General features: G+C 47.5%; 1 protein-coding gene across 1 annotated transcript in view; it reads left to right on the top strand.

Annotated features, from left to right (window-relative positions):
• CLCN1 (chloride voltage-gated channel 1) overlaps positions 1-2,293 on the top strand; it is a 100,030-nt gene extending 97,737 nt beyond the window's left edge. The window contains 2 exon segments of the mRNA XM_066612646.1: positions 924-1,010; positions 1,910-2,293. Of these exon segments, the coding sequence (XP_066468743.1) occupies positions 924-1,010; positions 1,910-2,293 (471 nt within the window).
• The last annotated feature ends 10,317 nt before the right edge of the window (positions 2,294-12,610 follow it).

The raw sequence follows: 12,610 nt of genomic DNA, 5'->3' as shown, positions 1-12,610 counted from the left end.
AAAAACTATGTTTTGCCACTAGGACAACAGATGCAGGAGTGATTGAGGGGGGGAGTTGTTACCAATAAATGGCAAACTCAGCACAATGTGGGACTCTCATGGTGATCTTTAGTCGATTGATTGGATTGCGGACACCGTGCTATTAGAGACATTCCTCCTTTTCTGTCTTGCTGGAGAGAATGTATGTTCTAAGGTGATGCCTGCTAAGACTCGTGCAGACAACATCTTAAAATCAAAGAATCAAATCAAAGAATGTTTTTTCTTCCAAGCAACTTTCAATTAATACACCTCGTATGATAAATGCAGGGCCAGGGCAAACTTTATGTATGCTTTCTCAACCACAGGGCAGCTACCTTACTTCAGCAGGGTTTACTCTCAGCTAAGCATGCACAGGATTGCAGCTTCAGATTTCTTTTAGCAGGTGACAACCCTATTCATGACCCACCAGGCCAAATGCAGCCAATCCACCTGCTGTTTTGGCTGACAGCCCGGAGCAACAAAAACAGGAAGGTGTCAAGCACTGGGCAGGCCAAAAAATGGCGGGTTGGCTTACTTCCATTTGATGAGTCACAGCTGTGCAGCCCTAGTCAAATGTAATCAAATTAGAAACTTAACCTATGACTCTTTTTCTAAGGTAGAATTACCTATGATGCGTTATTGTGTAAATATCAATTAACTTGCTACAGTCTGTTCTTACTAGCAAAAAAAATGACACTGCAATATTGGGTTGGTGGGATCCATGTCTGTAATTGTTTAGGCCTCTGGAGAGTTAGTGTTTTGGCTTTGCTCTGGGTTTCTTCTTCTTGGTTCGGAAGCAACAGAATCTACCAAAAATATATGGATTTCTATTATCCACGCGTCTGAAACAGTCAGTTGGTTCTCTTGTCTCACTGACATAAATTATCTTATCTCTCCCCACCCAGACACATACCTTGTTTTCCTTGCTGGGGCTCACCCATGCCTATGTAACCAGTATGGGGAAACTAAGAGGCGTGATTGCACTGGAAGAGGTAAATGAAGTCTTGCTGTCCCTGCATTTCCTTGATCCGCTCTTGAAGTCTTTTCTCTTTATCAGCAAGTCTTTTGGTCAGATAGATTGTGCCTAGACCCGCATGCACGTTTCAAGTTTTCACTCAGTGGCAGTCTTACCCCTCCTCACTCCCAGGGCAAAGGTCCGTAATGCCGTTCCCCCCGCGCACGAGGCCGCCCTCACCTCCAAAGCACGACTAAACCTCACACGACTTTCAGACTGACTGGTGAAGCGTTCTGAGGCTTCCCCACAGTCTTAAACTGTACTTCTGGAAAACCAGGTCCGGTTTCCGATTGTGTCAGGAGCCTCAGTGAGGCTTCCAGCTTGGTCCTAATATTTGCCCTGTTCGCCCAGCGCTGGGTCCACTGCTGTTTTCACTCACTATGGTTGAAGCCTGACTACTACTATGGGGGTTTGTGGGTGTGTTGTGTGCATGTGTGTCCTTTTCTATGATAGTTAAACATATTTTATCCATGATTTTTCTAACAGTCATGGCTTCTCTCCATCAAGAGACTTAGGAACTATTCTTTAGTACATTCCTCACCCTCCTCATAGAACTACAGTTCCCTGGAGAGGGAGAATTACTACTTAAACCACTTAAGCCTACAGACAAGTATTTCTATATCCTTTGGAGTTTTTCCTGAAAATTGAAACCACACACTGAGATCCTACATCCTTTGTGTGGATGTTTATGTTCCTTTGGCCCAAAATACTTTAGTCATTTTCCCCTTCTCAGTAGCGAAAAAATCAAGATAATTAAAAACCGAGCAATGGTGCGGTGGAATCTTTCCAGTCTTTGGGTCACTGAAGAAAAAGCTATTTATTTGGGAGTGCGCCTGATGAACTCCCCTATTAATTCCCTGTCTCTAAAACTTCCAGCTCCAGAAAGCAATTGAGGGTACCACGCGTTCCGGTGTCCAGCTCCGTCCTCCCCTTGCAAGTTTCCGAAACACCTCCCAGACCTCAGGCAGCAAGGAGCAAGCCAAGTGGGCTTCACCAGCATGGAGCAAACAGAACAACAGTGTGGCACCTGGTGGAACTACAGTGAACTTGGGGACAGAGAGCTCAGTAGCTCCCAGCTCTCCTTCCCCACAATCATCTCCTTCACCTGAGGAAGGGAAAGGGAAACGGTCTGTGTCCGTTGCTGATATAGAACTTGAAGAAATTGAGCTTTCTGGCCCAGCTGCTATGAACATCTCAGACATCCTCACAGACCACAACCTGCGTTCCACAGACCTATGTGAAGATGAGGAGGAGGACTAGGATTATGATAATGTGCCACTATAATTGTGAAAAGAAAGGGTCTGTCCTGCCCCTTCACCAAGCTACTCCTTTTACACTCGTACTTCAAGGAGAAATGTGTGGCCTACCACTGGTGGCACTAATGGATAGTAATCCATGCAGGAGGACCTTGGCTAAGTCAACTGGCTCTTCGTTCTGCTGCCATAAATGGGTGTCTCTGAGGGACAAACAGGCTGGAGAACCCTGGGATTGTGTTCTGTGAATTGCCTCCTTTGACAATTGTGAGCTGTGTGAGGGACATTCCACAGGGCTCCACCTTTGGGGTGGGGGAGTATTCATGGCAGCCAGTGAGCGAAATTCCTTCAGACAAAGCCGCTCTCATGCACCATCGCCCTTCCTCTGCCCTGCACCCAAATAGCATATCAAGACCATCAACACTTTCCTCATCTTGTCTGGTGAGGTAAACAAAAGATTTAAGTCAGTCTTAATCCAACTGTAGAGATAATCCAACTCAATCTGTGAACATGCCCAGAGTTAGAAAATTGCTACTTACTGTATATAGTTACTACTTTCATTTTACAAAGTCCTTTTTCTTTCACATTAATTTTCCTTTTGCTCCAAGTGCAAAATTGCCCACCCTTTGCCACTGTATGTATCTTGCAGGCCTCTCTGTTCATACAATTCCAGCCTTAAGCCATCATTTTTTTAACCTTCCAGATCCATTCTTGTCCTACCTTCTGCTCAGAACTCTGCAATTGTATTCTGAAAACTTCCACTGATGAGCGTTATTAGGGGTGAGGTGAGACTACAAGCATTCGAAGCAAAGCTAATTCTTCATTGAAGAAAAATGTGGTAGTAGAAGGATTTGTATTGGCAACCTTCAGTCTCGAAAGACTATGGTATCGCGCTCTGAATGGTGGTTCTGGCACAGCGTCTAGTGTGGCTGAAAAGGCCAATCCGGGAGTGACAATCCCTTCCACACCGGGAGCAAGTGCAGTCTGTCCCTGGTCTGTCTCCCTGACTATGGGCCTTCCTTCTTTGCCTCTTAGCCTCAGACTGTTGGCAAAGTGTCTCTTCAAACTGGGAAAGGCCATGCTGCACAGCCTGCCTCCAAGCGGGCCGCTCAGAGGCCAGGGTTTCCCACTTGTTGAGGTCCATCCCTAAGGCCTTCAGATCCCTCTTGCAGATGTCCTTGTATCGCAGCTGTGGTCTGCCTGTAGGGCGCTTTCCTTGCACGAGTTCTCCATAGAGGAGATCCTTTGGGATCCGGCCATCATCCATTCTCACGACATGACCAAGCCAACGCAGGCGTCTCTGTTTCAGCAGTGAATACACGCTAGGGATTCCAGCACGTTCCAGGACTGTGTTGTTTGGAACTTTGTCCTGCCAGGTGATGCCGAGGATGCGTCGGAGGCAGCGCATGTGGAAAGCGCTCAGTTTCCTCTCCTGTTGTGAGTGAAGAGTCCATGACTCGCTGCAGTACAGAAGTGTACTCAGGACGCAAGCTCTGTAGACCTGGATCTTGGTATGTTCCGTCAGCTTCTTGTTGGACCAGACTCTCTTTGTGAGTCTGGAAAACGTGGTAGCTGCTTTACCGATGCGCTTGTTTAGCTCGGTATCGAGAGAATGAGTGTCGGAGATCGTTGAGCCAAGGTACACAAAGTCATGGACAACCTCCAGTTCATGTGCAGAGATTGTAATGCAGGGAGGTGAGTCCACATCCTGAACCATGACCTGTGTTTTCTTCAGGCTGATTGTCAGTCCAAAATCTTGGCAGGCCTTGCTAAAACGATCCATGAGCTGCTGGAGATCTTTGGCAGAGTGGGTAGTGACAGCTGCATCGTCGGCAAAGAGGAAGTCACGCAGACATTTCAGCTGGACTTTGGATTTTGCTCTCAGTCTGGAGAGGTTGAAGAGCTTTCCGTCTGATCTGGTCCGGAGATAGATGCCTTCTGTTGCAGTTCCAAAGGCCTGCTTCAGCAGGACAGCGAAGAAAATCCCAAACAAGGTTGGTGCAAGAACACAGCCCTGCTTCACTCCGCTTCGGATGTCAAAAGGGTCTGATGTGGAGCCATCGAAGACAACAGTGCCCTTCATGTCCTTGTGGAAAGATCTGATGATGCTGAGGAGCCTGGGTGGACATCCAATCTTGGGGAGAATCTTGAAGAGGCCGTCTCTGCTGACCAGGTCGAAAGCCTTTGTGAGATCTATGAAGGCTATAAAGAGTGGCTGTCGTTGTTCCCTGCATTTCTCCTGCAGTTGTCTAAGGGAGAATACCATATCAGTGGTGGACCTGTTGGCTCGGAATCCACACTGCGATTCTGGATAGACGCTCTCTGCAAGTACCTGGAGCCTCTTTAGTACAACTCGGGCAAACAGCTTTCCTACAACGCTAAGGAGAGAGATGCCGCGGTAGTTGTTGCAGTCACCCCTGTCACCTTTGTTCTTGTACAGCGTGATGATGTTTGCATCCCTCATGTCTTGAGGTACTCCACCTTCTCTCCAGCAGAGACAGAGGATTTCATGCAGCTCAGTGACGATGATCTCTTTGCAGCATTTTAGGACTTCAGCAGGGATGCTGTCTTTTCCAGGTGCCTTGCCAAAGGCAAGGGAGTCCAGGGCCACGTGAAGTTCTTCTAGGGTTGGTTCACTGTCAAGCTCTTCCAGCACAGGCAGGCACTCAATGTTGTTCAGTGATTCTTCGGTGACTACATTTTCTCTGGAATATAGCTCAGAGTAGTGCTGCACCCAGCGTTCCATCTGCTGCGCCCGATCCTGGATGACCTCGCCTGTGGCAGACTTCAGAGGGGCAATTTTCTTCTGTGTTGGACCTAGGGCCTGCTTGATACCATCATACATCCCCTTGATGTTGCCCGTGTCAGCTGCTATCTGTATCTCGGAACAGAGCTGGAGCCAGTAGTCGTTAGCACATCTCCTGGCAGTCTGTTGGACTTTGCTGCGAGCAGTTCGGAGGACCTGCAGGTTGCGCTCACTGGGACAGGCCTTGTATGCTGCTTGAGCTCTCCTCTTTTCCTCAATGACTGGTGTCAACTCCTCAGAGTGGGCTTCAAACCAGTCTGCCGCCTTGTTGGTCTTCTTGCCGAATATGGACAAGGCGGTGTTGTAAACGGTATTCTTGAAATGTTCCCATCTGTTGGATGCGTTTGCGTCGGCCGGGCCTGGAAGAGATTCCTCAAGCGCTTGTGCAAATTCCTCCACTTTTCTCTGATCCCGGGTCTTGCTGGTATCAATGCGAGGTCTTCCTTCCTTTTTCGTGTGATACAGTCGCTTTGTTTGCAGTTTCACTCTGCTGCACACCAGGGAGTGGTCAGTGTCGCAGGCAGCACCATGATAACTGCGTGTGATCTTGATGCTGGGAAGGCTGGAGCGTCTGGTGAGGATCAGGTCGAGCTGGTGCCAGTGCTTTGATCTTGGATGTCTCCAAGAGACTCTATGTTGGGGCTTTGTGTTGAAGAATGTGTTGCTGACACAGAGACCGTGATGACAGCAAAATTCTAGCAGGCGTTGGCCATTTTCGTTCATCCTCCCAGTGCCAAACTGACCTAAGCAAGTGGGCCATGAACTGTTATCAGCACCAACTCTAGCATTGAAATCGCCGAGGATGAACAATGGCTCTTTTACAGGGATTTTCTTGACAGTGGTGGCCAGGTCATCATAGAATTTGTCTTTGGCTTCTGCTGGAGACGACAGAGTCGGTGCATAAGCACTGATGAGAGTGATAGGTCCTGCTGATGACTGGAGCTGCAGGGACAAAATTCTTTCACTTCCCACAGTAGGTGGGATGATGGATTTCAGCAGGGTATTTCTGACCGCAAAGCCAACGCCATGTTCCCTGGTTTCGTTTGGTGGTTTTCCCTGCCAGAAAAATGAGAAATTTCTCTCCTTGACAGATCCGGAATCTGGCAGCCTAGTCTCTTGAAGGGCGACGATGTCCATCTGCAGTCTGCTCAGCTCCATGTCGATGACAGCTGTTTTGCGTGCGTCGTCTATTTCTTGCAGGTCATCAGAGAAGCCAGGTGTCATTGTCCTAACGTTCCAGGTGCCCAGCTTTAGGGCAGTAGTTTTCTGTTTTCTGTTGCATGGTGCAGAGTTGTCGATCCGCTTGTCGGTTTTCACCCTAAACCCCACGCACCCCATGAGGTTAACGGACCGTGGCGAGGCAACACCTTACTGGCTGGGGACTGCCCAGCTTAAGGCGGGCGGTAGCTGCCCAATGAGATGCAATGATCTCTCCCACCGTCGGAAGCAGCCCCTGGCGTCATGCTCTACGCCAATCGAGCAAAGACTTATAACCGGTAAACTGCTGCTTCCCGTGTTGTGCCGACGCCGTATGGCGAAGTTGGAGTGTCCTCTCCAGTGCGCGAAGCCTGGGTAAAGAAGGTATGGAGGATAGGCTGTTACCCATGCAGCAAATCCCCCCTCTCCACGCCGCTGGAATGGTCCAATGGAAAGGCAGAAGCCAATACGGTTGGTTCCAGCGGCGTCGCAGGAGTTGCCAGAACGTGACTGTGTTCAGCCATGAACTGCCTAAGGGACTCCGGCTCCTGATTTTGCCTCGAGGTTGACTCCTGAAGCCTTTTCCAGAACTGGATGTAGCCACAAGGCAGTGGAGGTTTGAGGTCAGAGTTTCCTTCTCTTAGATGAGCTGCCTTCCTAGGCTGACGAGTCCCATCTACCCGGTGGCTGTTTAGTCGCCTCTTACGACAAGTACAGCCAAACTGAGGGCCTATTCTTAGCCCCAGCCCCCAGGGACAAGTTTTTACATAGAGCTTCCTTAATGTACAAAGTGCTGCGTGTGTGTTATATTGCTAGAAGTAAGGAAAGCAGTTGCTAAATCTGTGTCTCTGTATGCCTTCAAGATACCCAGGACTTTTGAGACATGAACATTATTCAGATGGAAAACTCTTATGGGCTGACCCGAGGTGGTGCATGTGTAGCCCTTGCAGATTAGCAGAATAGAGCAATGGATCTAGCCCCCTGCCCCCCAAGCAGCCAATAGCCAGGATTTTAGCTTTTCAACAAAGCCCTCTGCATTTGCAAAAAAGGGGAATCATGAGCACACAGTGCATAGTTACACATACAGTGAACCATCCAACTGTGGGCTGGAGCTTCATAAAGAAGCTTGCTTTGGTGCATGGAGTGTCCTTAGTATGATCAGGGCACTTCTGTTTATCAAAAGGCTACGAACAAAATGGTAAAACCAGGAAGGGGATATCTTGTCACCTGATCATTGGCAGAACTTTGAATAAGGATGTATATGCATTGCCTAAGTCTCAGACTGTCATATGGTTCTGTTTTCTAGGCACAGTTGGAAATTTTTGCACAGCACTCCACAGAATTTCTTATATTTAAGATAAGAAACAAGTGTGGTGGGAAGTGGTAGCAGGGAAACAGAGCAACTGCTCCTTAATTTTAATGGCATATCTACATTGCAGATGAATACAGTATAGATTTTATAGCCATTTAATAACCAGGGCTTTCTCCAATGAATTCTGGGAGCTGTAGTTGATTGAGCATCCTGACAATTATGTTAAAGATTCCTATTATCCCCTTGCAAAAAAAACTACATTTCCTAGAAGATATGGTGTGATTGTTAATCCAATTTAGGGCGCAATCCAGAATGGGCTTTGGGCCAGCGCAAGTCCCTTACACCTGCCCAGAAGTGTTATAAGGCCAATCTGGGCCCCACGGAGCTGGTGCAAAGGTAAGGCTGCGCCAGCCGAGTCAGGCCAACATGGGGGCTTGGGGAAGGCGGGGTGAGGGCAGAACGAAGGCGTTCCAGCGTGGGGGAGGACAGCCAGCGGGCAGGCTGGGGCAGAGTGGGGGATGGGGCCAGAATCTGGCACTTAGGCCAGATCCTGAACCCACTCCTGGGCAACCCGGCATAGTGTCAAGCGGCTTGGATCTGCACCACATCTTTAGATCCAAGTAGCCCCATTGGGGCTGCTGCAGCATTACCTGAGGTAAGGGGAATGCATTCCTCTTGCCCAGGGCTAAGCCACAGGCAGCCCCAACCCAGCTCTGGATATGGGGCAGGCCAGCCAGCCTCACGGGTTAGGTTTGGGCTGCCCAGTCTGTAGTATAGATTTGCTCCATATAACATCCAAACCAAATAACTGCAAGTTTCCTGTCTTTCCACTATCCTGTTCAACACTAATTTGGTCTCCCCTGTAATGTCCCCTGACTCATGCTCTCTCCAGCCCTAGTGTCCCCACATAGCTTCACCAAGCCCCTCAATCATATTCAGTACAGCTATCAACTATCCCAGCTGCAGCTCCTGATTTGTCCCGTCACTGCAGAAGAGAACCTTTATCGATTTTTGGCTCATGCAACAAAATATCATCTAAAAGAGCAAAATGACCAGCCTGTTAACTTCATCCTGCCAAGCAGCATCATTTATATGTAAGGACTGGGAATGACACCAGTGGATTGGGCACCACTTTGGTTCCAGGGAGGGTTGTGGAAACTGGAGGTTCTAGATCAGCACTCTGCTGGGGAGTCATTAGTAGACATTTCTGCCCCTGCGGCGTGCTTCAAAATTGGTGCCAGCCCCCACTTTTAACATTCAAGTCCAAGTAATTGTTTTGCCATTACAGAATACTGCATTTTGGTTCTGTCACAAACACCGACTGTACATTCTGAAAAGCCCAATAAAAAGGATGATCTTGAAGGCTGGCATTGCCTGGCTCTTGCCAAGCAGTGAGCATGGTCAGTCCCTTTACAGTCAGTCAAAGAACAAATAGCCCTTACTGCTCAGGTCCTCTCTCTTTTTTAAAAAAAATGTTCTCTCTCTCATGCTCTCACACATGCACATACGCACACCCCATTCTCCATGTTATACTTCTGGAGCTCTCCTCTACTGGAGCGATGGCCCTGATTCTGCAGATTCTCTCTTAGAGGCCTAGGCCTCATTAACTCATTTTTGTCCAGCCCACAGGTGTACACATTTGGTCCCTATTGTGTGTCTGCAGTGTTGGGCAGAAATGGCTTAAGTTTGGTAAATTTTTATCAGGACTGTACCATTTCAGATTGCAGGTAGAGCCGCACATGACTAACAACTACCTCCATTCAAAAATTACCTGTGTTTAAAAAACAAGTGTGTTAGAGAAGAGGGTTCTTGCCAGGCCTTCTCTGCAATATGCCAGGTGTGCAGGAAATACTTTATATGGAGGTGTACTCAGTCACGTAAGCCCCCACTTATAGTGCTACAATCCTGTGAATGGAAATAAGGGAAAAGTAAGATAAACATCTGAAAGGGGTTCAAATTCTTGTTAGTTGGTTGTGTTATGTAACTTTAGAGGTATCTCTGGCCCTGGTAGGGATTCCAGTGGAGGGGGGGGGTGCTCCAGTGGCATTCTGACTTCAGAGGTGAAAGCCTGAATTTATTGCTCATGCCAAAGTTAAATGCCCAGAGAAACATCAAAGCTGGGAAGTTTGGAAAATCAGACCTGCCTTGTGTCTTCAAGGGTCTCTCTCGGCACCAGAGAGGAACTTCAGAGATAAAGACAATCTGTCACAGGTGGATAAAGGAGTGAAGGCTTTTCTGAAAGATCAGGAGACTGCTGATTTTTTTTAAATAATGGGTCATGGAGGGAGGAACATTTTTTTCTACCTGGACACCTGAACTGGCTACATGCTAAATTGTTGCATGAAGGTAGAGATTGCATCCAATTTTTTTCTATCAGTTGGAGACTTATTTAAAAAAAGGGAGCTATTTTGCCATTTCTGCTTTCCCTGGGAAGATACTGCGGGTCAGCGCTCCCCAAAAGGGGTGGGGACACAGAGAACTCCAGTCTTACTGCTGAAGTTGCAGATTGCCTCATAGAACCGTTGCCTCATAGGAATGTATTTCAGGGTATTTAGTATTCCTTATTGTGTTATCTACTTAATAGGCCCTTTTATCCTATTGCGGGCTTATGTTCTCCTTCTTGCTTTATGTTTTCTTACTGCCCAATCCTTCCTAAATCCTGGTGCGGCAATGCAGTGGCGCCAGTGTGGCTTCCACTGTATCCCACATGGGATTTTTGGTGGCTGGGGGTAATGGGACGTGTCCCCTTGCTCCAGGGTAAGGCCCAGCAATCACACCAGGTCAACTCGGACCTGCGCCAGTGGTATCAACTGGCATAAGTCTGCATTGATCCATGCCAGTGGATCAGGCCCAGGAAGGGGGTTTGGATACAGTGCATGTTGGCACCACCTATCCCTCTTGCCAAAACGTTTGGACACCCCTGGTGTAAACCATTCAGACGCGTTACCGAAAGCGGAGTTCAATGAGGAATGTCTCAGTTGTCTTTTCTAAGCTGAGAGAGGGGCGGTTAGACAAAGAAGTGGTAGTGGCTACCAGTTTGTATAAGAATAAGTTATGTGAATGGGAGGAAGGGTTGTGGGGGAATTCCTGAGTGCAGCTTCTAGGAAGGCACAGCACTTTAAGGAGAGGAGCTCACATTTGCTTTGGCTAAACCCAGAAAGGCTAAAGGTGTAAAAGGTGTTGGTTCACAGAATCCATTTCTTGACATTTCTTAATTTTTCCCCCCACCTCTATGAGAAGGCCTGAGCTGCAAGTGCTGGATCTTGTGATAAATAAACAAAATATTCCTAATAATTAATCGTTCTGTTAAGTTTTTCAGTTGAATCCTGAGACAGACTCACTATCAACTGAACATTCATGCACACACAGAGACTATTTCCTTGCTCTTGGGAACATTCTGCAAACAAACAATTTGCAAACAAAACAAAAAAAACTAAGCTATGATTTGCAGAAGGAGTATTACTATACTCTTAGTAAGAGAGACATGTTCAGTGAACAAAGCGCCTGCAACTGCACTTTAAAAAATAGATGACAGCTCAGTTTTCACAGAGCTGGCGGGCCCATTTCTGAACTGTACCAGCTAAAACTAGAAGAAGGGGGTTTACATGATAGAGTGTATTTGCATGAGTGTGTGCGAGTGCACAAAATGTCTCTCCCTGAAATGCAACTTTTCTATGTGAATGGATGTTGTTGTTTTTTTTTTTCATACTGAAGAACATTGAACCACGCAAGCCCCACCTGCAGTCCAAAGTGGTACAGCCCTGAGCACTTGGCTTTTTGGTTGGTTTTAAGAACCATATAGTCATGTGTTGCTCTTTTTATTGCTGTTGCACTACATGTATTAAGTTTTTACTGAGATTATACCAAGAGATGCATAAAAGGTTCCGTACTTGCCAACGTGTTCTTCAGGGAGAATGGGATAAATTCTTCTGCCACTTTCCACCAAAAATGTGAATGGGAAGACTGCTTCCAGTGTCTTTAAAGGGATAGCCTAGGAGGCAGCAGAGCACAATTTCTTGAGACTCACTGGTCCTGCCTGGCTTGTTCTTGATCTTGGCAACTTTTCTTCCGAAAAGCACTTCTTCTCTGGAATAAATCCTTCCATTTTTTTTCACAGATTCCCTCTTCTCCCTCCCCCTCAGGTTGCCTTTTTCATGTGGCTGTATTAATGACCCTTCTTAGTAAGAAAAAAAGCAGATATGCTGTTTGTTGTCCCAGGCCAGAAACTTTATCCTCGAAAGGCTTCCCAGGTCATATTTCCTTTTTCATATGTTAGAGAGAAATGGAGTGGGCTGGGAATGCCCCCGCTTTAAAATGTCAGCAGTGCATCAAAAATTAAAGAACAGAAATACAGGTGGGCCCCTGTGGTTGGTTGGCAACCTTCAGTCTCGAAAGACTATGGTATAAGCCTACAGCACCCGCTACTCCCAAGTGATCTTCCATCCAAATACTAACCAGGCCTGACCCTGCTTAGCTTCCGAGATCAGAGACCTGAGCTTTGGGGAGCCTTGGCTTGGAATGCTGTATTCTCAGGGGATTGGTTCCAGCCCCTTTCCCGTGAGTACCAAGGATATGGGGAATCCTGTCTCTGCAGCCCGGACATTCCTATTAACATTGTTTAGCTCTTTACTGGGGAAAAATATTCTTGCTTTTACAGGTCTCGATAAACATTCAAGTTTATAGTGATACGCAGGCAGGGATGCCAGCAGGCTGAATTCTTGAAAAGACTAGATCAGTGGTTCCCAAACTGGTGGATCGCAACCCACCATGGGAACCGGAACCAGAAGCAGAGCATTCCCCCTTAAGGGGAGTGGCCCTGCTCCAATGACAGCAACAATGCTGCAGAGACTGCAGTGCCGCCGCCGCCAAGGAACTTTTGTACTCACCTGTGGGGCAGCAGTGGCCTCCTGCAGGGTCCTGGAGGCTTGCAGTCCCCTCTGATCTCCTTCGCAGCTTGTTTACAAAGCCCTTATATCCGATTTAAAGCTACAGCTGATCTAAAGCTGTTG

Source organism: Tiliqua scincoides, chromosome 2 (assembly GCF_035046505.1).
Source record: "Tiliqua scincoides isolate rTilSci1 chromosome 2, rTilSci1.hap2, whole genome shotgun sequence".
Taxonomy (NCBI): domain Eukaryota; kingdom Metazoa; phylum Chordata; class Lepidosauria; order Squamata; family Scincidae; genus Tiliqua; species Tiliqua scincoides.
This window is presented reverse-complemented; position numbering and strand designations above follow the sequence as displayed.